The sequence below is a fragment of the Mastigoproctus giganteus genome, chromosome 11 (genome assembly GCF_048544385.1).
Source record: "Mastigoproctus giganteus isolate SK-2022 chromosome 11, ASM4854438v1, whole genome shotgun sequence".
NCBI classification, from domain to species: Eukaryota; Metazoa; Arthropoda; class Arachnida; order Uropygi; family Thelyphonidae; genus Mastigoproctus; species Mastigoproctus giganteus.
This window is the reverse complement of record NC_143585.1, coordinates 39,934,547-39,957,941: the sequence shown is the minus strand read 5'-3', so window position 1 is coordinate 39,957,941 and position 23,395 is coordinate 39,934,547. Positions and strand designations below refer to the sequence as shown.

Sequence of the window (23,395 nt, the reverse complement as noted above, 5' to 3'; positions counted from 1 at the left end):
CCAGATGCAAATACCACTTAGAGCAGAGGTAATTTTCACCTGGTCATGCAAGTCAAAGTGTAAATTGAATAATGTGATGTAGTGAGATATCACAGTTTCAAATGCTTTCATATTGGAAACGGCATGTCTTGTCAGTTGCTCGTGGGCCACTGTGGTTAGGTGTACAAAGAATGGTGTCGAACAGGTCAAACAACCTCCACCTATAGAACTATAAAGGGTTATGCAAAGTGGATATTCATGGTTGGGCGAAGGGTGCAGCATGCTGCATTTTTTCCAGGACAGAAACGGGATCTTTCAAGATGATAATACTTCGTGTCATTGCGCTCGCACTGTGCACAGGTCATTCAAGGAACACAGTGAACATATCACCCACCTTGATTGACTTCCAAATTTGCCTGACCTCAATCCAATTGAATGCAGTTTAGGAATGGGAAGTGAGGCGTATGGCACAACTGTTATCTATTCTGAGACTGAAAAGCATTTCAGGCAGCATGGGTGCAGATCCTTATGGACATCTTCAGACATCTAGTGGAGTTAATGCCTAGCAAATAGCTAGTTATCTGTGCAAACAATGGCCCAACTTTGTATTAGGTAGGTGGTCATAATTCAGTGATCACTGAGTATTTTAATACAAATGACTGCTTTGCTTGATCCTCTGTAAAGATCAGCTTTCTCACTATCTAGGGATCTGCGTATCATGTAGATGAGAAGTTTGTAAATAAATATGTATATAATTTGTACCAGTATTGGTATCGATTTCAAAATTTTATAAGATGTTTATGAAAAGAATTTGATAACTTTTACATGATATAACAGTATCATTTTTATTGATCTTTAGATGCAGCACAGACCAAGCCCCAAAAGACAAAAAAAAGCTAGAGGGGTTACATTAACATGGAAAATAAAATATGATAATTCCATTGTAAAAAACTACCAACTTACGTTAACTTAAGTTATAGCAAAAGTTGAACCATGCGGATTACATTGAGTAAAACCATCATATTTCAATAACAACAAATTTTAACTACAAGTCTATTTACAATCTCAGTTTGTACATAAAATTGTACAATGGTAACCATTATATTATTTTTTTTATGTTGAAACAATGTTTATTTATATTCTATCACTTTCTAATGAAAGGTTCCAAGTCGAAACAGTTCTAGCTTTTCAGTTTTATTTATCTTTGATGATAATTGTGCCAATGATTATAGCCCATGTATTGACCAAATCAGTTCTCCTTATAGCTTCAATAAGAGCCTAAATTCGAATAATGCAATTCCACACATAATGTACTGCCACAATTCCAAAAATATAAAAAATACTTTGAATGGATGAATGCGAAACATACTTTCACCTTACCTTGGTGTTGCCGAGGGGTTTGAGTTTAAAAATCATGTTATTTATTTTGTGAACTGCCTCCCGTTGGGGGGGGGGAGTGTTTGGTGTAAGTGCATGACACAATTTATATACAACTTAAGGCTTTTGCTAATCTATTGCATAGTGGTGTTTTCTAATTCTTTCATGCCTGAAGCTTTTGCTCTAAATTTTCTTCAGCTAAATGATAGTCTGTCTATTGAATCTGTTGTCTCTATATTCCTTTATCACTTTCAATTAGTTTCCAAATTGAATCTATTACTTGGCATTATATATCATAGTCAAATCTGATAGTCAAATATATCATATATTTGACTATCAGATTTCAGCATAAATTTGGCATTAACTTTTTTTATCAAAATACTTTTTTGAAAACTAGTATTTTAGATTATTCTAAGTAATGTCCGATGCATGCTGAAATAATAAAAAATTATTTTGGGAGTTCAGTTTGCCACATGTGGTTTTCTTTTATAAAGCTAGCATGTGAAACAGTTAATTAAAAATTTTAAACCATGATTTTACAGTATTGTTCTCTTTATATATAAAAAATATTACAGGTTTTAGATGTTTAAATACGTTAATTACAACCACGTACATTGAAGCATCAATGACACGATTAATTAGCTGACTATTTCCACTTGATCAGAATATTATAAAAGGGGATAAGGGGATATTTTTACAAGGTTTACTGAAAAGCATTTTCCTTGATTCAGGCATATAACTTCTCAGTGGTCTTTATTTTAAGAATTTTATCCTGCTCTGCTCTTTAGCTTGGAAAATTAACAACAGCATCATGAATAGCCCGAGCAACGTAATCCACATTACCATTATTGAGTCCACAGATGTTAATTCTTCCAGCACTCGGCAGATAGATATGATAACATTTTACCAGATACTGTGTTTGTTGTTCTAAAATAAAAAAAATAATAATAATAAAAGCAATAAATAAATAAATAACAAAAGTAACACTAAATTAGATAAATTTGCAATTAAATAATTATTTTAGACTATTGTAAAAGCCCTTGTGCATTGAAGGTTTTTTAAATGCCTATTTATGAATTGATTAAATATAAAAAGCTTTTTCAACTGATTTTGTACATGTTATAGTCATGAAAGTGGCTTTTTTATATTTAATTATTAATAAATAAGCATTTTAGTTAATTAAAAATCAACTTATTCTTAATTTTCTTAAGTAGTAACTCAATCACTTGTCAGTTGAATTAGATTTTTATACTTCCTTTACAAATTTTTAGATACACTACTACCTTCTTATACAGAGTATTTCAAAAAAAGGTGGACTGAACATTCAGGATCGATTTGGGAGCTGAAAAAACGTGAAAAGAGTACATATAAACATATGCTGGGGGTAATTGTGCAGTCTGATATGAAGGTCTCATTTAAACCAATCCTCAAAGAGAGATATTGTTATCCATGCTCTCTGGTTCGATCGGAAATGCAAAGGTAATAGAGTTGCTTTATTCATGCACGAACATTTCCAGAATGGTACACAAGCAGTGGTTTTGATCTGTAATCTCCCGCTGCATTAGCCCCAAGCAAGAGCGTGGCCCTATCTTTTGACGCCTTGAAACCTGGCATTATATTTTTCTCTTTGGCAACGTTTGTTAGATCCGGCATTTTTTTTCCAATACGCAGCAGTCTCATCAACGTTAAAAATTTGCTGCGTTGAACAGCCGCCTTCATCAATAATTTTTTACAACACATCACAAAATTTGCTGCCTTGAATAGCCACCTTCATCAATAATTTTTTACAACATATCACAAAATTTCTCTGCAGCTGCAGAATCAGCACTGGTGACTTCACTGCATCCTTTAACGTTGTGGAAACGAGCACAATGCTTGAACCTATTAAACCACCCGTTGCTTGCCACGAAATTGGGTTGGATTCACCGTACATATCCTTAATATCTTCATAAATACTCGTTGCTTTTGCTTGAATGGTCATTAGACTCAGGGGCACTTGCTTCTGAATCTGATTTTCCATCCATATTATTAACAGCTGTACTATCTTCGATATAGCATCTGAACGCTGTTTTGTGATCAGTGTTGATCTTAAGTGCGTTGTTCTTTTATACGCGCACTGTCCTTTAAAATAGTATTCACCGTTGAAGCAGCAAGGCCTAGTTCCTTTGCAATGGATGACAAACTTTCTCCTGCTTCGTACTTCTTAATCATTTTCATCTTCATTTCTAAATCAATTTTGTTTCGTTTCCTGGCACTGCCGGCACTTGCACTCTCCGTTGGTCCCTTTTCCTTCACCACTGTAAGACGTAAATAGGAACGAAGAGAAGTTACTGAAAATTTGTTTTTCATATGATTGAAAATTTCAGTGAAGGGGAACACATTTCACCATAATAGCGTAAAAACCCTCACAATTGCAGTTATCGGTATTAGTTGCACTAACAAAAAAGCCCAATAAATCGGAAAGTACAAATTGTTTTTATTGTTTTTTGGTCGTGACCTCCAGAAATGTGTTTTTGAAAAATATCATAAAGGCGTTCAAAATTGATTCTTATAACGGGAACATATGATAACGATGAAAGGGTAGTACAATTACCATTATAAGTATGACCTTTTAGAGAGATAAATAGCTTATCAATATAGCGAAATTTTCAACTTCCAAGGACTTGGAATGAATTACAAAAAAAAAAAAAAAAAAAAAAAATGGGTTCACATTACGATATTTTCACGATACCTCTATTTATTCCTACGGGATGCAAAATACGTTTCCACAATTTTTTTAAGTTTACATCGGCCGGCAAAAACTTACGTAAAGTCGAATTTCCGTAAGTCGTTAGCCTTTCTAGTACAGGAACAGGAATTCCTGTACTAGAAGGGCTAAGGAGGTGATTGTCCCATTGTATAGGGCAATGTCAGGCCACATCTTGAGTACTGCATACAGGTCCAGCGGTCTCACTTCAGGAAGGATGTAGAGGTGCTGGAACAGATACAGAGAAGGGCAACGAGATTCTCTTACTAAGAAAGGCTTCAGTTCTGCAAATTACAGCGTCTGTAAAGTAGGCCTGCGAAGTGATCTGATAGAGGTGTTTAAACCTTTGAAAGAATTGAGCAAGCTCAATGCTGATGACATTCTTCTTTCTCAGACTACATACAGGGCAGACAAAGATTGTAATTTCTTTCTCCACTTGGAAAAAAAGTCTATCTCCACGTGGTTAGGGACATATCGAATTGTGGCCCACCTCCTCGTGGTGTAGACGGACACCGGGCACTCTTTCCAGGAGATCGCCTGCTCGGTTGCAAAGAGACCAGAAACAACTAAAAAAACACCTATTATACGCAAACCTGGCCGTTCTACAGAGTTTTGTATCATCACAGAGTAACATGGCGGAGATGAGGGGAATATAAATTCAAGTTTATAAAAATTCAAAAAAGAATGGTTGCAGGACGTGTGAGGAGGCTTTCCTTTGGTCAATGGGTGGTTGACTGCTGGAACAAGTTTCATTCCGTTGTGGAAGTGGATAGTTTGAATAAATTCAAGGAAGAACTAGACAAACTACTGGAGGGGATGGATAGCTGAATTTTATTTATTTATTTATTTATTTTTTTTTTTGCCGACGCTCCATTAGCTTGCTTTCTTGCATCTACCACTATTAATATTAATGTCCAGGGTGGTTCCTAGGGTATGTGGTGCCAATTGAAATTTGGCACCCCCCCCTTTAAACTTTTCTTCATATGTGTATGTAAGTTTCAGGTTTTCAGGTACCCCTTGAACGTTCGCGCCCGGATGCAGTGCACCCCTTTCACCCTCAGGACGGCCTGCCCCTGCTAATGTCCAATTCTAAACGGCTATGGCACTATGGCTTTTTGAATTTTAAAAACAGCTATGGAGTTTTCAACGGTAACAAATAATAATAAAAAATAATAAGCAGACATTACACAGTATGAATACAATTTTACTAGGCATGTATGTGATTTTCCTTATTTGTTACCATTGGAAACTCCATAGCCATTTTTTTTTTTTTTTTCTCCAGTTCATACAGCCATTTAGAATCAGCCACATTTTTATATAAACTGTTTTCTTTGTTTTCCGACCCGGAATCGATCCTGAAAGTACGGTCCATGTGTTTAAAAGTTAAAAAAAAAAAAAAAAAAAAATACCCAATATGTTAGCGATTCAAAAAAAAAATAATGGCAATAAAGTGTGACCCCTGCGTATATCTAGCCTATCCAAAAAAAAAAAAAAAAGAAGATATCTTTGCCACCCCGTCATTGGTTTATCTTTGCTTTCTAATTTTGGTGAAACTCAAATAGTTGCTGTCGATACTTTCTTCTGTAACCGTACACAATCAAAGCGAAGACTAGAGGGGTGTAGTTGTTTCTAACAAAGGGGAAATTCCTCGCTTCTAGAGTATATATATTGGCAAAACCAATTTACGCTAGTTTAAATTTGAAGTTTGATGAGCTTGATACTCTTTTAAAATATGTAAAAATCTCCATAAATCCAGTAAAAAATTGTCTATAAAATAAAATCAGAAAGTTTACTATGGAATTATTAAAGTTTCGCGACTCTCTTTAAATTTATCATGTTTAGTATAAGGACATTGCAATTTATTTTAAACTAAATTTCTGCCATGCCGCCTTTCCGCGCATGTGTAGGAAAAATTTATATCCCATCATGCAACTTGAACTTAAAATGGCAAACATCTAAGTCGATAACCGTTTTTCAAACACTAAATTATTCGAATTTTGGCTTGCTTATTATGAAGAAAGTTTAAATTAATTAACATGAGATACTTAGCCAATCTGATAAATAACGTTGTTGATCCCCCATCCATAGAACTTATTTCCTGGTATCCCTGAAAAAGAAGCTTTCAGTTGTAACCAATAACAAAATATGCTAAGAAGACAGGATTTCTTCTTCCTCTTCCCAACTAAAATTATAGAAAATATAACAGTTTCGAGAAATATGATTCTTTCATTATAACTTTTCTTTGATAAAAGAGAAAAGAAATTAAGAATATAATTATTTTATGAACTTTAGAATTTATACCTCACACTGCAAATTGCTGTGCAAGGTATGGAGCCTTCAACATGAAGTGCTGTTGTTTGTTCATTTTTTCCCCCAAAGATGTAGGGTATGATGAAATTTATCACTAAAAGTTGAATTAAAAAAAAAACAACTTGAGATGTTGTGCATTGCATGCACGAGCAGACTGATTGCTGATATGGTATCCTATGATGATTCCGTACTGAAAGTCGCTCAGCTCAATGCTCCAATCTGTTTTCTGTATTTCGTTGATTTATTTACTTCTGCATGAACTAGATGTAAGAAAATCAACCAAATTTACCTTTTAATACTTGTTCTTACCAGGCGCATCGATGGGAAGGCATTTAGATACCACGGGTTTGTACGTTGCGTAAAGCGCTCAGAATTTGATTTCGGACCCCTAAGGGGAAAGGTAACGCGGCTTAATGAGGACCATGCTAGCACTGGACGCCCTTGTTCCTGATGTGGGTGTAAGTGCTGCTTCTGTGGTCATTAAAGAGAAAATTTAATTTTACTACTATTCATCACATTTATCTTATTCTCCTTATCCTCAAAACTATCGCTTAATTTGGATCAATTTTGAAACAATTTCTTCGATACTCAATTAAAAGGGAGGCATTGTCTGACCAATTTGATTGGATACTATGATGTGGTCACAAAGGAACTGGATGCAAAAAATAATTTTGATATCATTTACTTGAATTTCAGGAAAGCTTTTGATGCTGTTGCACATGGAAGACTGCTGTACAAATTGGAGCAGTATGATATTAAGGGTAATTTGCTACAATGGATAAAGGGATGGTTGACTGGGAGGCGACAAAGAATGATGACGACTCTTCATGAACTAATGTTATTAGTGGGCTTCCCCAAGGTTCGGTGCTGGGCTCCACTGCTGTTTTCTGTATTCATCAATGATATTGATGATGGTGTATCAGGCTTAATGTCCAAGTTTGCAGATGATACAAAGGCTGGCAGCATTGTTAATGACAGTAAAGACAGGAACTGGATCTAGATAAGTTGCAACTGAAGTTTAACATTGACAAATGCAAAGTACTGCATATGGGTAGCAGTACCCCAAGAGAAACGTACAAACTTTGTGGTACTACACTCAGGGAAGCGGAGAGTGAAAAAGAACTGGGGGTAATTTTGCAGTCAGATATGAAGTTTTCTGAACAGTGCAGACGAGCAACCAGAGCAGGTCATGGAGTCTTGTCAATGATATACAGGAAATTTGCTAGCAGGGACAAGCACGTGTTTATCACGTTGTAGAATGGTCAGGCCACACCTTGAATACCGGGTACAAGTCTGGAGGCCTCGTTTTAGGAAGGATGTTGAGTTGCTTGAGCGTGTATGTACAGAGAAGGGCAACAAGATTGGTGAGGGGTAATGAAGGGGGCCTCTTACCAAGATAGGCTTAAGTTCTGCAAATTGCAGCACCTAGAGAAAGGTACATGTGAGGTGATCTAATTGAGATGTATAAGGCCTTGAACGAGTTGAGCACGCTCAATGTTGATGGGACTCTTCCTCTTGCTCAGATTAAGAAAGACAGTTGTAGAACAGATAAGCAGAAATTTGCCTTTAGCCAGTGAGTAGTTAATTGCTGGAACAGATTTCCATCTCTTGATGTGGAAGTTGATAGCTTAAATAAATTTAAGGCTGAACTAGACAAGCATTTGGAGTGAATAGATGAGTGAAATGGGAAGGTTGTTTTTTTTTTTTTTTTTTTTTTGCTGATGCTGTATACCGATGAGCCAAAACATTATGACCACCTACTTAACATGATGTTGGTCCTCCACGTGCAGCCAAAACAGCTCGTACCCGGCGAGGTATGGACGCTACAAGATTTCTAAATGTGTACTGTGGTATCTGGTACCAACAAGTAACCAGCAGATCGTTTAACTCCTGTAAGGTCTGTGGTTGAGACGCCGCACATAAGAGTTGCTGTTCCAACACAAACCACAGATGCTCGATGGGATTGATGTCTGGGGAATTTGGAGACGGGCAATACCTGGAAGTCTTCGTCATGTTCCGCGAACCAGTCTCAAACAATCCGAGCAGTGTGGCATGGCAGATTATCCTGCTGAAACACGGAACCGCCAGAGAGGTAGACCATTGCCATGAAAGGTTGTACCTGGTCAGCAATGATGTTTAGGTACAGAGTATTTTCGGGTCTAACGGCACCAGGGATTTACCCCATCTCCGCGTATGTTCTTTGTATCGAGGAGCGTACGCTGTCAAGGCCAGAGGTTTAAAAGTGTGTGGGTCATGTGTTGTTCCCCTTGTTCATCTGGCTTGTTAGCCGCCGGACCCCTGATGGGACCTGACGTTTACGTACTCCGCCATGTGGAGGCCAGCCAGGTGTTCCCTTAAAGTTTGCTCTGGCAGATCCTGCCACCTACTTTCCTGAGATTTCAGTGGCTAGGACCTAAAAAAAAAAAAAATTTTTTTAAATAAAAAAATCTTCTTTTCTTTTGGGCACAGTTGCCATGGTATATTATACGCTGTTTAGAGGGGCTATAAGGGATATGTGCTGGAAGTGATAAGGTTTCTAATAGGTCGGGCATGAATTTTTGTGTTTTAAATTCGGACGTGTGGGGGCAAGCACTGTATAAGAGGAAACAGATGAGAGGGGAGGTGGAAGATTGGGGGTTGGCAATTGGAAGTAATATTTGTTATTTGGTTTTTAGGAGCATTAGCAACTAAGGACATATTGTTGGCCTTAGTTGCTAATGCTCGGTAGGGGTCGATAGGGAAATAACCCCTCCTGAAATAGTGGGGCATGCCCATGCCCCACCAGAGGAGAAAGAGGGGTGGCAGGAGGGGAGAGACAGTAGGCCATCACCTCCCCCCTTGCCAGGGAAAGAGGAGTAAAAAGCAGGCTAGGCAGAGTGTCTAGCCAGGGCATCATATGGCTATATGATTATTATCATTATTATTATTATTATTATTATCATTAGCCATATGGTGCAAGGAAGCCTGAGACTTTTGCTGCCCCAGCCAAAAAAAAAAAAAAAAAAATTCTAATTTACCCTAAGAGAGAGAAGCAGAAGGAAATCAGCAACGAAGAGAAGAATGATATCCAGCTCAGGACCCTGGGTGTGCATTACAGTGGCACGTTATACCTTCATGGGGGCCCAAAGCAAAATGCAATTTGGGGGCCCCATCTAAAGAAAAAACTAATAAAGAACATTTTCAATTTCATTTTATTGCGACAACAAAACAAACAAATATATGACAGAACTAAATATAAAATTTCATCAAAATCGGTAAAACCATTTTTGAAAAAAAAAAAAAAAGTAATTTTCAAATTAATCTTCAAGTAAAGTTCGTTGACCTAGGCAGGTGGAAAGTTTAGTTTCCGAAAAAATCACTTAAAAATATTAGTAAAAAACAGCAATGAGTTTTTGAAACAGTGATTTTGGCCCCCCACTTTCTGATCGGGGCCCTAAGCAGATGTCTTTTTTTGCCAATAGAATAACGCGCCATTGTTAGCCCCATACTATGAAATTTACAAAGATCAATCAAGCAAAAGCAAACGAACCCAGATTACTGATTTTTAAGAGCAGAAGTTACACGAAATCTAGATGCTGCAGAAGAAAGTTCAAAATGTGAAGATATTCTGCAACTTAGAAAACGTTCTGGTTTGATTGTGCTTAGCAGAGACGAAGAGGAAGATATTAAATGAACGTACATTACCTGACATCACGTTATTACGTTTGTAAGACATATTTGTTCAGTTATTACTATTTTTAATAAAAATTAAGTTTCCGAAAGTTATTTTTTAAAAAAATGGTGCATTTTTGTTAGCTTTTGGAACGTAACCCCCCTTTTTGTACTGGTTCTTAGTCCCTTATAACACGGTTTCGCACTACACGAGATTATATAGAAACCTAACTATCGTGTTATACGAGGGTTACCGGTATATCAATGTCAGCTCAGTAAAAGCAACCAGTCAGAATTATTTAACCAGGAAAGGAAGAAAATAAATTCGCAGACCACCATGCGTAATTTGAGGTATTTGTAATACCTCTTTCAAAGTATTCGCCACGCTATAATACATGTTATAATATTTATATCACGTTATAATATTTTGCATGTGGGGATATCTGTTTAATTCTTTAACATAATAAGCACCATTTTTGACTGTGATCACAACTCTTTTGCACCACTTTGAAAAGACTCTCGTTCGATTTTCGAGCGCCGCTCGAAATCAGGGTTACTTCCATCGGTGATAGGAATAACCGTCATCGCCATTTTTGTTTTATTTCACTTTTTGACCAGGTTAGCGACTCTCTAGGGATGGTTGGACAGTATTTTTACCCAGAAACGAGGGTTTTTCATCCCGCAATAAAAATAAAATCATAATTTTATTTTGTTAATGTGAGATTAATGTTGATAGGAAATCTATGAGTTGTAGAAGCCTGTGCAACTCCTTTCAGATACTACACAAAATCAGACCCGTTCCTATTAATGAATTACCTGCGGCCTCTCTTTTCTAGAAAAGACCTACCAGGTCGTCTGTTGCATTGCCATCGTTTGAAAGCTCACAGATTTGGCACATCAATGGTGCTACATCTAACACTTAAAATTTGAAACTACACTGGTGTGCAAAACTTAAGGACCAACACTATTTCTAAAGGTTACAACCACAAAATCTTTACTTAAGGTACTCTTTACATAATAAATTATGTAAAGAGTTTATGTTGCCAGGCCGTCAGAGAATCAGATCGTTATTGTGCCCGACAGAAACGTAAGTTCAATACTTTGATTAATGAATCCCGTCAATTTCGGCGCCAGCGTAATGCCCATCGTAAGCCTATGTGTGCTGGCCAATTTACCAACTTCCAGTCAGCACACGCACGGGGCCACCTCCTCTCAACCGCCCGAACCTTGCTAACTCGCGCCTGGACACACTCCAGCTCTGCAGATGAAAGGCGCAAAGAGATCACCAGAGTCAAAGTAGACCTTACGAGGTGTGGCTACCCCATCGATGTCCTTAACAGATGTGATCTACAAGCACGCGACAACGTGACGACCAACAGCAACGCCAACAGTGACGAGTCTTCCACGAGGGCATTCATCCCATACTACCCCAACCTGTCACAGCAGATCGGTAGAATCCTAAGATCGCATGGGGTAAAGTGCATCCAACTCCCAGGCATGAAACTGCGTTCTCTCCTTTCCAACATAAAAACACCTGTCCCCACCCTTCTACAGAGTGGTGTGGTCTATCGCATCTCTTGCCGTGACTGCACGAGCTGCTACTTTGGAGAGACTGGACGTCGTCTCGAGAAACGCCTCTCAGAACATAAAAGGGCGATCCGTTTGGCGGATGTAGAACACTCAGCTATTGCCGAGCATGTCTGGACAACCCACCACGACATCGACCCACACCGCGATGTCGTGGTTGTAGACAAGTCCCACCATTACCTAAGGCGCACCTGGTTGGAATCGTTAAGTATAAAATGCTCGGATACCTCGTTGAACAGGAACAGTGGTTGTCAACTTAACCCCATCACAGAAACAGTAATTCTGTCCATAGACAAACGCTGGCCACGTCACCACCATACGTCACAGCCACAAACATCAACAAACAATTAACCACGTGCCTCACGCACCATCCTGGCAGTGCATCTCTATTCTAACTGCCATTCAAAGTATTTTAATCTGATGAAGGCTGCCACCCAGCCGAAAGCTAATTCATTTATCATAGTTTTAATGCTCTGTGTAACAAAAATAAAATAAATTAAGGTACTCTTTACTGATAAGGGTAGATTCAGTCTCAGCAGCGATTCTGGATGTCAGCTAATCTGAAGAGAGGTTGGCGCATGGTATCACCCCGCAAACATCACTGAAGGGGATCGATATGGCGGTCGAGGTGTTCTCGTCTGGGGAGGCGTAATCTTGGATGGACGCACACAACTCCAGATACTGGAAGGCGGTACTGTAACCTACTGAGGTAATCCTTCCCCATGTGCGTCCGTTCCGAGGTGTCATTTGCCCCGAGTTCGTGTTTATGGATGATAACGCCACTCCCCATCGCACTGCAGCTGTTGATATGCTTTTGGAAAGTGAGGACATTGTTCGTATGGATTGGTCTGCCCGTTCTACCGATCTAAATCCCATCGAACACATATGGGAAGTTCTGGGGAGACCCTAGCGGTACGTCCACACCCACCATAAAATGTTCACCAGCTAAAGATGGTGCTGACAGAGGAATGGACAATGTTACCGCAAGAACTTATCAGCAACATTGTTCTAAGTATGGACAGGCGGTGCAAAGCCTGCATCGACATTAGGGGTGGCCATATCTCCTACCGAGGACCACCTCTTCCCTTTGTTCCATCTTTGGCAGTGATGCATCTGTATTATGGCAGCCAGTGCTATGTTGCCATTTTTGAATAAAGTCCCTCTGTACTGTTTTGTTCCTTCATCATTTCTGTACCTCACGAGATTCCATTGGTATGTTTTTCTCCATATCCAGGCCACTCCTATGAGAAGCTACAGGTGAAAACCTGACTGGTCCTTAAGTTTTGCACATCAGTATATAATCTCCACAGTGCAGTCTGTACTGAGTACTGCTGCATTTTGTGTGATTCCTTGATATAAAAATAACATAACTAGTTACTTTGCATACGATTTTAGAAATCTATGAGTATTTTCCATACCCTGTTGTATGTAGCCCTTAGTTATGTCTAAAGTATAAACCTGTTTAAATGCTCATAACTTATATGCTGTCAAAACTTTGTGTTTTGACAGCAAGTTTGTTTTGAGTAGAAAGAGAAATTTGTTTGGTCCTCGAAAACTAATGAAACCAAATGGGATAAGGATAAATTTCTTCATTTTATTAGTAGTTCCTTATTGGTTGTTTTTCAATCAAGTACTTGATGAAAGGCAATAAAAAACAAAATGAATGAGAGAAAAATATATTTTTTACCTGTCAAACCAGTGTAGCAAAACATGCCAATCTGCTTCGTTATATGGTCCCAAGAACCCGGAGTGTTCAGTTCCACAATTCTTTGACGTAGTGTTTTCCTCATTTTACGAATTCGAATGGATATTGTTTTCATTTGACTTTTCCTAAAGCAAAAAATAAACGCACGTCCATTACAATATCATTTAAGATGATTAATTTGAAAATATTATTAGTAACGGAATATAATTGATAGAATGGAGAAAACTAGCTGTAAGCATTATGGAATTTACCATAAATTTTAATACACTGCTCATTGAAATTGCTGCACCTAAAAAAAAAATAGACTGATTTACCTGAAAATATGCATGCACAGCTGTGACATACATGGACGTAAACGATTAGCACGTCAAGCTGAGAAAACATTAGGAAGCAAACATGGTGTGCAAATAATATTGTCTTATATGTACTAAGGGAATTGAGAGACAATATCTTTATTACAAAATTTTCAATTGCATTGTTGTTGTAGGGTTTTAGGAGCATTGGTGACTAAGGCCATATTGCTCCGTGTATATTGTCTGTAATTTCCGTGTGTTCTGAAGTCGATTTTCTGTTTGCTGGACGAAAAACCCGAATTTCCGGGAGAAAAAGCCATGCTACCCTCGCCTCAGACCGACTAACTCAGCCATATTATGAAAAGGCCCATAAAAATTCTCCCCATCGACGGGACTTGAACTCAGGTCTTTCCTCCCGGTGTGGGGAGGACAACAATCCTACCAACTGTATTACCCACGATGGCTTCAATTGCATTGCACACTCATTATGTTCCTTACGCTGTACTGCACACTCTTAGTTTGCCAGCTAGCGTTTACATACTTTTTCATAGCACCTTCAGATTTCTATGTCAGTGTGGTAACAGATACGTTACTGGACGCTCTGCCTCACGGATCAGCTTGATATGCTAATCGTTTACATGCATAACTGTAACCTCCATGTTACAGTTATGCATGCATGCAGATTTTCAGGTAAATCCGTCCATTCTTTCTAGATGGGGAAATATAAAATTTAATCCCACACACAAAATAAATCAAATAAGGATTATAGATTAAAAATGACTTCAAAGAGTTAAATAAGAAAGAAACAGAATTATTTCATCTGTAACCAGGATATGAACACGATTCCAATAATAATTTTAGTGATCATTCACTTACCATTCTTCTCGGAGTTTTGGGTCGGTCAATATACGAGTAGCAATTCTTGCTCCATGACGCGGTGGATTACAATAGTTACCACGAATCATTTGCGTAATTTGAGAACGAACATTAGGAATAACTTTGGGATCTTTGAACACTAAGGTTAAGTTTCCTACTCGTTCACCTGATTAAATAAATAGCAATAGTAAATGTAAAAAAAAAAGAAAGTATATTGCTATGAACTCATATGCATTTACTGGTATACAACTAAATAACCCTGGAAGTTTTTATCAAAAGTATTGGGACACCATAGGACAATCATAACATGTAAAGTACGTACTTCGTTAATAAAGCAGAGGGTGATATGAATGAATAGGTTAGTCTATCATTATATTGCAGACAATGTTGTTCTTCCTGATGATGAAATTCTACAGTGAGAGGCCATATGCGATTCAGCAGGATAATGTTCTCTATCATAAAGTTCAAGGTTTGATGAATATTTTGAAAAGAACAACATGCTATCATTGGAATGACTGGCTCAATATTCTGGTCTTAATACCCCATTGAGCATCTGCAGGATATATTGGACAGGAATGTGTGGAATGAACCACTGAGAACGACTTTGTGGTCCATTTAAAAGATTTCCAGCGCAAGGAATGGCGAAATATTTCCATTGAAAATTTCCAAACATTTCGAAGGTTTGCTGCATAAGTTATCTGCTATACTCAAGGTCTAAGGTGGATTCATCGCATTAGAATTGTTTTTAGTCATGTATATGAACGTTTGTTGGTGTCCCAATACTTTTGACAATGTAGTATATTATTTTGAAAAGAAGTAAACTATAGAGAATTAATTATAGTTATTGTTAATTGTATAATATGCTTGTTCATCACACTACTCTGTGAATCAATTTCACGAGTAGAGCCCCTAATTGCATATTTGTTCAAAGGCCGAGCAAGGTCTGTCTTCGGTATTTTTCCTTTGCGTATTCCAGTGCACAAAAATCTGACTGGTTGGTGTCTTGGGACTGGCTGGAAACCTTAAACCAGTATTGAACATTTGTGGATGCTGGTTCGATATGACACGCTTATGACACTGATTGCGAAGAAAAGATCCTTCAAGATTTCATAAGTGTGCTAATATGTTGTAGGCAGAGTAGCACACTCTCATATTTTTTTTATTTTGTTATTTGTATGGACTACATATTTTTACACAGAGATTTTTACCAATTAATTTCAGAAAAATTTCGATATTCTCAAGTAGCCATGTGCTTTTGTACTTGAATCGGATTATGCAGAAATGTTCGGGATAATATAAATGCTTACTGTACTCAGAGATAACCATCCAAATGTGAATAATAGTAGACAGGAGTCGAAGCGTACAGCACTCCTCCACACTCTCACAGAAGAATAGTCGAACCTCCATAGCAAAGGTAATACTAGATGAGAGATGATTCTCATCGATGCACTCAACTATCGTCCAAAACCATGTTTATGCTCAAGGACAGATTTTTCAGCTTTTCTCCAGTCTCGTCGACCAACTAGAATAGCGATGGCTTTTGAGATTATAATGAGCACCATAATGAGATCCAATATTTCTCTTATTTTGAGGATACAGCTTAAAAAATATAGGGCAACCATAACTTCTTTCTCCCTGAAGAGCTTACAGTTCTCTTTTTTGAGTCAATGGTGAGACTGCATGCGGAATATTTTGTTCATGTTTTGGAGGTCGTATTTAAAATTTTGCTTCTTGAAAAGGTCAAGAAAATGGCGATTCATCTGATGAGAACAGCAAAGGGACATTCATATGAGAAGATACTACGAACCTGTGGGTTACAGAAGTAGGCATTTCGGGGTGGGGAGCATGACATAAGAGAATGACATGAGAGATAAACTTTATTCGCGATGACTAAGTGAAGAACCTTTATCCCTCATGTTACCATTTCAAGGTCTCGAGGGATAACAGCGTCTCCAAACGGTCGACTGGAAAATATACCGTAGAGAAGCTTAATCTCTTTCTTATTTACGTTTAATATATTGCAACATGCTGTATAAAACAATTAAGAGAAAAAAACAAAGAATAAATACTTACTGTAAAGTCCCATATTTTTGGAAAAGGATTGTGCGCAAAGTAATTCAAATCCTCGATTGACAAAATAACGAACAGGCCAGCTGTCTCGGTCCATATCACCCGAGGCGATCCCTTGATAGGCACAGTCAAAGAAAGGAAATAGGTTTCTTTCCTAGAGATATAAGAGACAGTTTAAAATACTGCACTTACAATCCATAGTTTCGTGACATTAAACTGTATCAGTTAGGGCAGCAACAGAATTTTCTTGGCATCCTAGTCGATCTGGTTGTTGTAATCTGGCAAAAATGTGTTCACAGCTCAAAGAAAAGAAAATATTCTATTCAAATTTCAGGATGCTTTCTGATGTAGCAGATTCGTGATTTTTCCGCAATACCTTAGAGCTTACTAAGATGTGATAGTCATATTTTATTAATAATCTATGTATTTTAAAGTAGAAAATTACATTAAGTTATAAACCTAAATGGAATAATAATTCAATTGTAAATTACAAGATGAGCTACTCCCCCCCGTACTGCCAGAGAAGTTTTAAAGTACAGCCATCAGGAATTATGATACATTCTGTGATCGACTTTCCTGTGACATTTGGAATCCAACTGCATCGCAGAATGCTCGTGGAGCATTCTGCAGTTGCTGCAATAGCATGTTAGTTACAGAGATCAAAAAGGTTCCATTTTAACCTTCAATGGTTGCTCATTTAATTAGTAAATTTTCTTTATTATTTTTCTCTTATTTATATCACTAATTCAATTTTTCGATCAAAATAATCAAGGAATACTTAGAGAGGGAAAAAAAACACGACTACGTTCGGAAGTTGGTCAATCGCACGTATATCCGTTTAGTATCAGAAGTGGCAAATGATGCAAGAAAGAAAGCTTATACGGCATCAGCCAAAAAAAAAAAAAAAAAAAAAAAGAAAAAAAAAAGAAACTTTCCATTTCACCCATCCATTCCCTCCAATAGTTTGTCTACTTCCTTGAATTTATTTAAAGCTGTCCATTTCACAACAACAGATGGAAGTTCCAGCAATCAAACTATCCACTGGCTAAAATCAAACTATCAGCTGGCTAAACGCAAACTTCCGCACATCTCTTCTGCAACTACCATTCCTCAATTTGAATTTATGCCCCTTCATGTGCTTAGAATGATGATCAAGAAGAAGAAGAATTCCAGCAGCATTGAGCTTGCTCTATCCATTAAAACCCTTAAACGCCTTAATCAAATCATCTCGCAGGTTCCAATTTACAGAACTGAAGCCTTTCTTAGTAAGAGCACACTCTTTCCCTTCACCAATCTCGTTGTCCTTGTATGTACTCCTTCCAGCAGCTCTACATCCTTACTAAAATGAGGCCTTCAGACCTGTATGAAGTAAAGATGTGGCCTAATTACTGCCTTGTACAATGGAATAATCACCTCCTTATCCATGCTAGCAAAATTCCTGTATATCATTGACATACCCCCATGAGCTGTCCTGGCAGCATGTCTGCATTGCTCAGAGAACTTCATATCTGACTTCACAATTACCCCCTGGTCTTCATTTTACACTACCCTGAGTGTAGTACCAGACAGTTGGTACGTTACTCTGGGGTTACTGCTACCCATGCATAGTACTTTGCACTTGTCGATGTTAAACTTCGATTGCCATTTCTCAAACTATCTGCCTAATTTTTCTAGATCTTGCTGCAGTAGCATACCGTCATTGCTCTCATTAACTACCCTACAAACTTAGATATTAAGCCTGATATGCTTTCATCAATATCATTAGAAAACAACAATGGGTCTAACAACGAACCCTGGGGTACTCCACTAATAACATTAGTCCACGAACAGCAGTATCCATTGATGACCATTCTCTGTCTTCTACCACTCAGCCATCCGTTTATCCATAGCAGCAACTTGCCCTTAATGCTACACTGCTCCAAATCTGTACAGTATTCTTTTATGTACAATAGTATCAATGACTTTCCTGAAATCCAAGTATATGATATCAAAATTATTTTTTGAATCCAGTTTCTTTGTGACTGCATCATAGTATCCAATCAGATTTCTCAAACAAGGTTGCTCCTTAAAAAATCTATGCTGTGACTGCAGTATAATTGCATTCCTGTCTAAACGGTCCTGTATTACTTTTTTAACCAGAGGCTCCATTATTTTCCCTGGAATAGAAGTTAAGCTAAGAGGCCCGTAATTGTTCGTGTTAGTCTTTGATTCCCGTTTGTGAACTGGGGATATATTCACGCATCTCCAGCCCGTGGGGACTCCCCTGAATCCAAAGGTGCTCCCATCATTACGGCTAACGGTTTTTGAAGTATAAAATTACATCAAAATATATAAGCCTAAATGGAGTAATAATTCAATTGTAAATTACAAGTTGACCTAACCGGATAAGTTTAAAGTACTGTCATCCGGACAACACGCATGAAACTATTTTACCCATTACATCATTCGTTCAACATTTATCGTTGTACTTATAATATCTTAATTTGCGGTGTCAGTCATTTGTGGAAACTCGATTAATTAATTAATTTTGTAATTAAAATTAACTCATTAAATTATGGTTAATATCACAGACTCGGTTGCTATCTGAGACGTTTCGAATGATACGAGGGGTATCGAAAAGTTCGTACCCTGACCTAGATAAAACATCAGTAGGAAGATGCCGTTTATAATATATAAGTTGTCTACATATTTAATAACTAACAGGTGAAATTGCATTCCATAGGTACACTAGAGGTGGAGCCCGGAATCTGAGGAAGGACGCTATGGTTGACAAAGTGGAGTATCGAGTAGTGATCAAGTTCCTGCATTTGCAGGGAAAGAAAGCTCAGGAAATTGACGAAGAAATGAAAGCTGTGTGTGTGTGGGCAGAATTATCCATTCCATGACACCTTAAAAAAGTGGAAACAGGAGTTCCAGTGCGGTCATATAAGTGTCTTTGATGAGCCAAGAGAAGGAAGACCATCAACATCTTTCATCGCAAATGCAGTGGGAATTAGTTATGGGGCTGCCCACAGCATTTTACACGACCATCGACCATCTGCACATGTCTACAGTCTCTGCACGATGGGTTTCAAGATTGCTGATGCCTTTGCAGAAGCAATGTCGAATGCAATGTTCTCGCCAACTGTTGGATTTGTGTAATGCGGACGTTGAGAACTTTTTTATCGGTTGATGACAAATGACGAATGCTGGGTGTACCAGTATGATCCGGAGATAAAGACATGTAAAGCAGTGGAATCACACCTCCTCTCCACCTCGCTAAAAAGCAAAGACCACTCCATCTGCGAAGAAGGTGATGTTGTCCGTATTTTGGAACAGAAAAGGGGTTATCCTGACAGATTACCTATGTCGTGGTTCCCCACTTACCATCACTAACTTTTGAAAAAGTTGGTGATGCTTTGACCAAAGGTGTCAGTCTCCTGTCAGACAATGCACCGGCTCACACGGCCGTTGCCACCACCAACTTTGTTGCAGTGCGGCTTCGAACTACTGCCGCACCCACCCTATTCTTCTGACCTAACACCGTCAGACTTCTTGTTTCGAGAAATGAAGAAACCATTGCGTGGACGCTGCTTTGATTCATCTCAGGAAGTCATCAATGAAGTGGAATCGTGGTTTCAGGCAAAAAGTGCGGATTCTATGATCAATGCATTAAACAACTGATCCATAGATGGGAGAAATGTGTTACTAAACATGGAGAGTACATAGAAAAGGATTAAAGTTCCTGTGAAGTTTTACCTTTCTAGGGCTATTATTTCAAGATAAGGGTAACGAATTGCTTTACTACTATCCTGCGATCCATAGTAGGAATGATATTGATCTAATTCTGCTGTTTGTTTTGAATTTGTGCCAAATGTTATAAGTGTATCAAGTGTAAGTGCATTTCATTGTCGATTTGTCTATTTTTCTGGATGAAAAGCCTAAGTTTTCGAAGCCCGTTCTTCGAATAAAATCTCAGAGAATAACAGAAGATTGGATTACATGAAGTTTACTTGTGGGAAGCAACTGTCGAACTCTGGAATAAGTTGCTGTCCAATGTAGTGGATTTGCTAACCAATGTGGTGGGAGTGAATCTGACTAAATTTAAAGCAAAATTGAGTGATGACCTCGTGGGAATGAGAACATTATGAATATTGTTTTATTTTAGTTTTTATTATTATTTTATTTCATTTATTTATTTATTTTTGGTTAATGAAGAAAAAAGTTCTCTTTCTTGCCCCATTTGGCCCTATTAATGCGAGACGTGTTCAAAAAGTTATGCGAACAGGGTATATAAAATGTATTAATAAATTATAGAATTTTAGAAATTATAGAATATTTTGATAACTTAATGCCTTATAAATGATATGAAAAAATTGCACGTCAGTGTCCTATATAATTTCTAAAATTGAATTTTTTTATGTTAACAGATGGAAAAGAAATGAATATCTAGCAAATTGGGCATCGTCCGGTTATCAAATTTTTGACCAAAGATGGCAGAAATGCTAAAGAAAGCTATGAAAGAATGACCTACGGTAGAGTGTCAGTTTTGCTATCGTTGCAAGATGGTCGACAGAGTTCGAAAGAGGACTGGAGTCAGTTGACGATGGTCGACCATCTGAAACAATCACTTTTCTGAAACAGTTGTCCTAAAGTGACTGAACTTGAAAACGTAACTTAACATGGAAGCATTTTAACAATAACTCATGAGCATATGGGAATGTCGCAAGTTTGTGCGAGATGAGTGCCCAGAAACTTTTCCGTTCATGATAAACATCAGAGGGTGGGGTCATCAGAAGAGAATTTAAAATTAATCCTTGCTAATTCAGGTAGATTTTATCACTATTTCTGAGCGGTGATGAAATTGGCTACATTTTTGTAGCCAATTTGAGTGTAAGCTTGAATCCAAAAAAATACTCATGCAGTGAAAGCACAAGGGATCTCCAATACAGAAAAAGTTTCGATCTCATCCATCAACTGGAAGAGGTTGGTCTCAATTTTATGGGTCACAAGAGGATTGTTGTTAACTGATTTTCTTGAATCTAAAACCACATTACTAGGGGAAGTTAAAAGTTGCAATTCGGGAAAAATTATGAAAATGGGGATGAGGAAAGTGGGGTCATCAGAGTTTTCCTTCTCCGTGAAAATATACCCGTTCGAAAAGCCCGAGTTACAAAGGCTAAAATTAATGAATGTAGATTTGAAAAATTAAAACCGCCCCTGTACAATCAAAATCTGGCTCCAAGTGACTATTACGTGTTCAAAACCTCAAGTTTCATCTTGGTAGAATTTCATTTTAAAGATGAAGAGCTAAAGGCAGTGGGTTTGATGACCAACCTGAAGAATTTTTTGAAGGATTAAACTCTTTGCAGATTGGATAAAAAAAAGTGTATTGAACTTCGGGGTGAATGCATTGAAATATAAAAAAAAAACATGATTTTTTGCCTCTCTTTTATACACCTTTCTCAGAATTTCTGACAACTCCTCGTACTAATACTACTAATATTATATGTAACTAGACGGCTTAATGATAATCGTGCAGTTGCAAAAATTTCGAAAAATATTCAAAAGGTTGTCGTACATAACTTTTTATCCAAGGCCTTGAATAAAAAGTTATCTACGATTGTTGGCATGAAAGCACAGGTTCGTAACATCGTTTTGACTAAATTTGGATTTCATGGTTGCCCAGGAACGTCTACCTTTACCGTACGAAGGAAGTTTCTAGAGAGTGGTAGCCGACTGATAGTGTGTATTCTCCTTACTCCACATCAGAGGAGAGAGCACCTGAACTAGTGTTGACAGCTTGTGACATGGCCCATAATCAATTATGGTATGCTTTCCGATGAGTCCAGATTTGTTCTGTGAAGTGATTCGAGACATACTCATTTGGAAAGACCTAGGGGCACCTATATCATTGAAAAGGATATCTTTGGGGAGAGGGGAAAGTTTGCTAGTTTGGGTATATTTAACGACTTGTATGCTTTCAGAGAACAATGACTGGACAGAGATATAGAGATGACATCCTGGGTCCCTCCAGTGTATGATATCACCTTATAAAGTTGCAATAATCAGCAATTTTATATTACAGATCGAAATATCTGACTACACCGCGCAAGGTCGTTGTTTTCTCTCTCTCTCTCTCTCTCTCTCTCTGAAAAAACTGGTTTATTGTATCGAAAAAAAAGATGGTAAGTGCATATTGCTAGAAATATCTGCTTAGGCATTTATCATAGCTTACCGTCATATTTTCTGTACTACTGTTCTAGGAGGTTGCTTCTTACTGCCAAAGCCTCATTTCCACTGCCTGCTGGACATCCGTATTTGATTGAAACGGCTGTCCTCAAAGATGTTTCTTTAATATCAGCCGAGCAGATGAAAGTCGGATGAGGAAATGTACAGATGGTGCATTGGGTGTACAAAAACTTCTCAATTTCAGATTTTCAGGAAGCGGCCTCCTTTGACAGCCACTTCCTGAAAATGGAATTACACTTTCAAAATGGGCAGATAAAATGGATCTACAGAAACAATTCATGCCAAGGTTAGAGGAAAAGCATACTTTCCTTCTAACTCTCGCATCAATGATCGTTGTAAATTCTTCCTACTATACTGAACACATTCCATTCAATGCCATCGTTAATTCCTTCCCCACAGGATGATACTAGAAGAATCCTGAACAATATTGATACTAAGTCTTTGGGCCTAATTGGATTTCTGAAATTGTTCTTAAAATATGCCCTCCACAGTTAAATTCTATTTTGACACTTATAATACCACTCGTGCAATTCTTTCTGTGCAGAAATTTGCTCGTATCCAGTCAGTTAC

At 37.9% G+C, this 23,395-nt stretch overlaps 1 protein-coding gene across 1 annotated transcript in view; it reads right to left on the bottom strand.

Moving 5' to 3' along the window:
* Positions 1 to 2,033: 2,033 nt before the first annotated feature.
* Positions 2,034 to 23,395, bottom strand: part of LOC150077937 (aspartate aminotransferase, cytoplasmic-like) — a 39,379-nt gene continuing 18,017 nt past the window's right edge. The window contains exons 6-9 of the mRNA XM_090384410.1: positions 16,598 to 16,748; positions 14,525 to 14,690; positions 13,338 to 13,480; positions 2,034 to 2,283 (exon numbers count right to left, since the gene is read on the bottom strand). Coding sequence (XP_090240536.1) covers positions 2,141 to 2,283; positions 13,338 to 13,480; positions 14,525 to 14,690; positions 16,598 to 16,748 — 603 coding nt within the window. The 3' untranslated portion in view covers positions 2,034 to 2,140. The remainder of the gene's footprint in view (positions 2,284 to 13,337; positions 13,481 to 14,524; positions 14,691 to 16,597; positions 16,749 to 23,395) is intronic.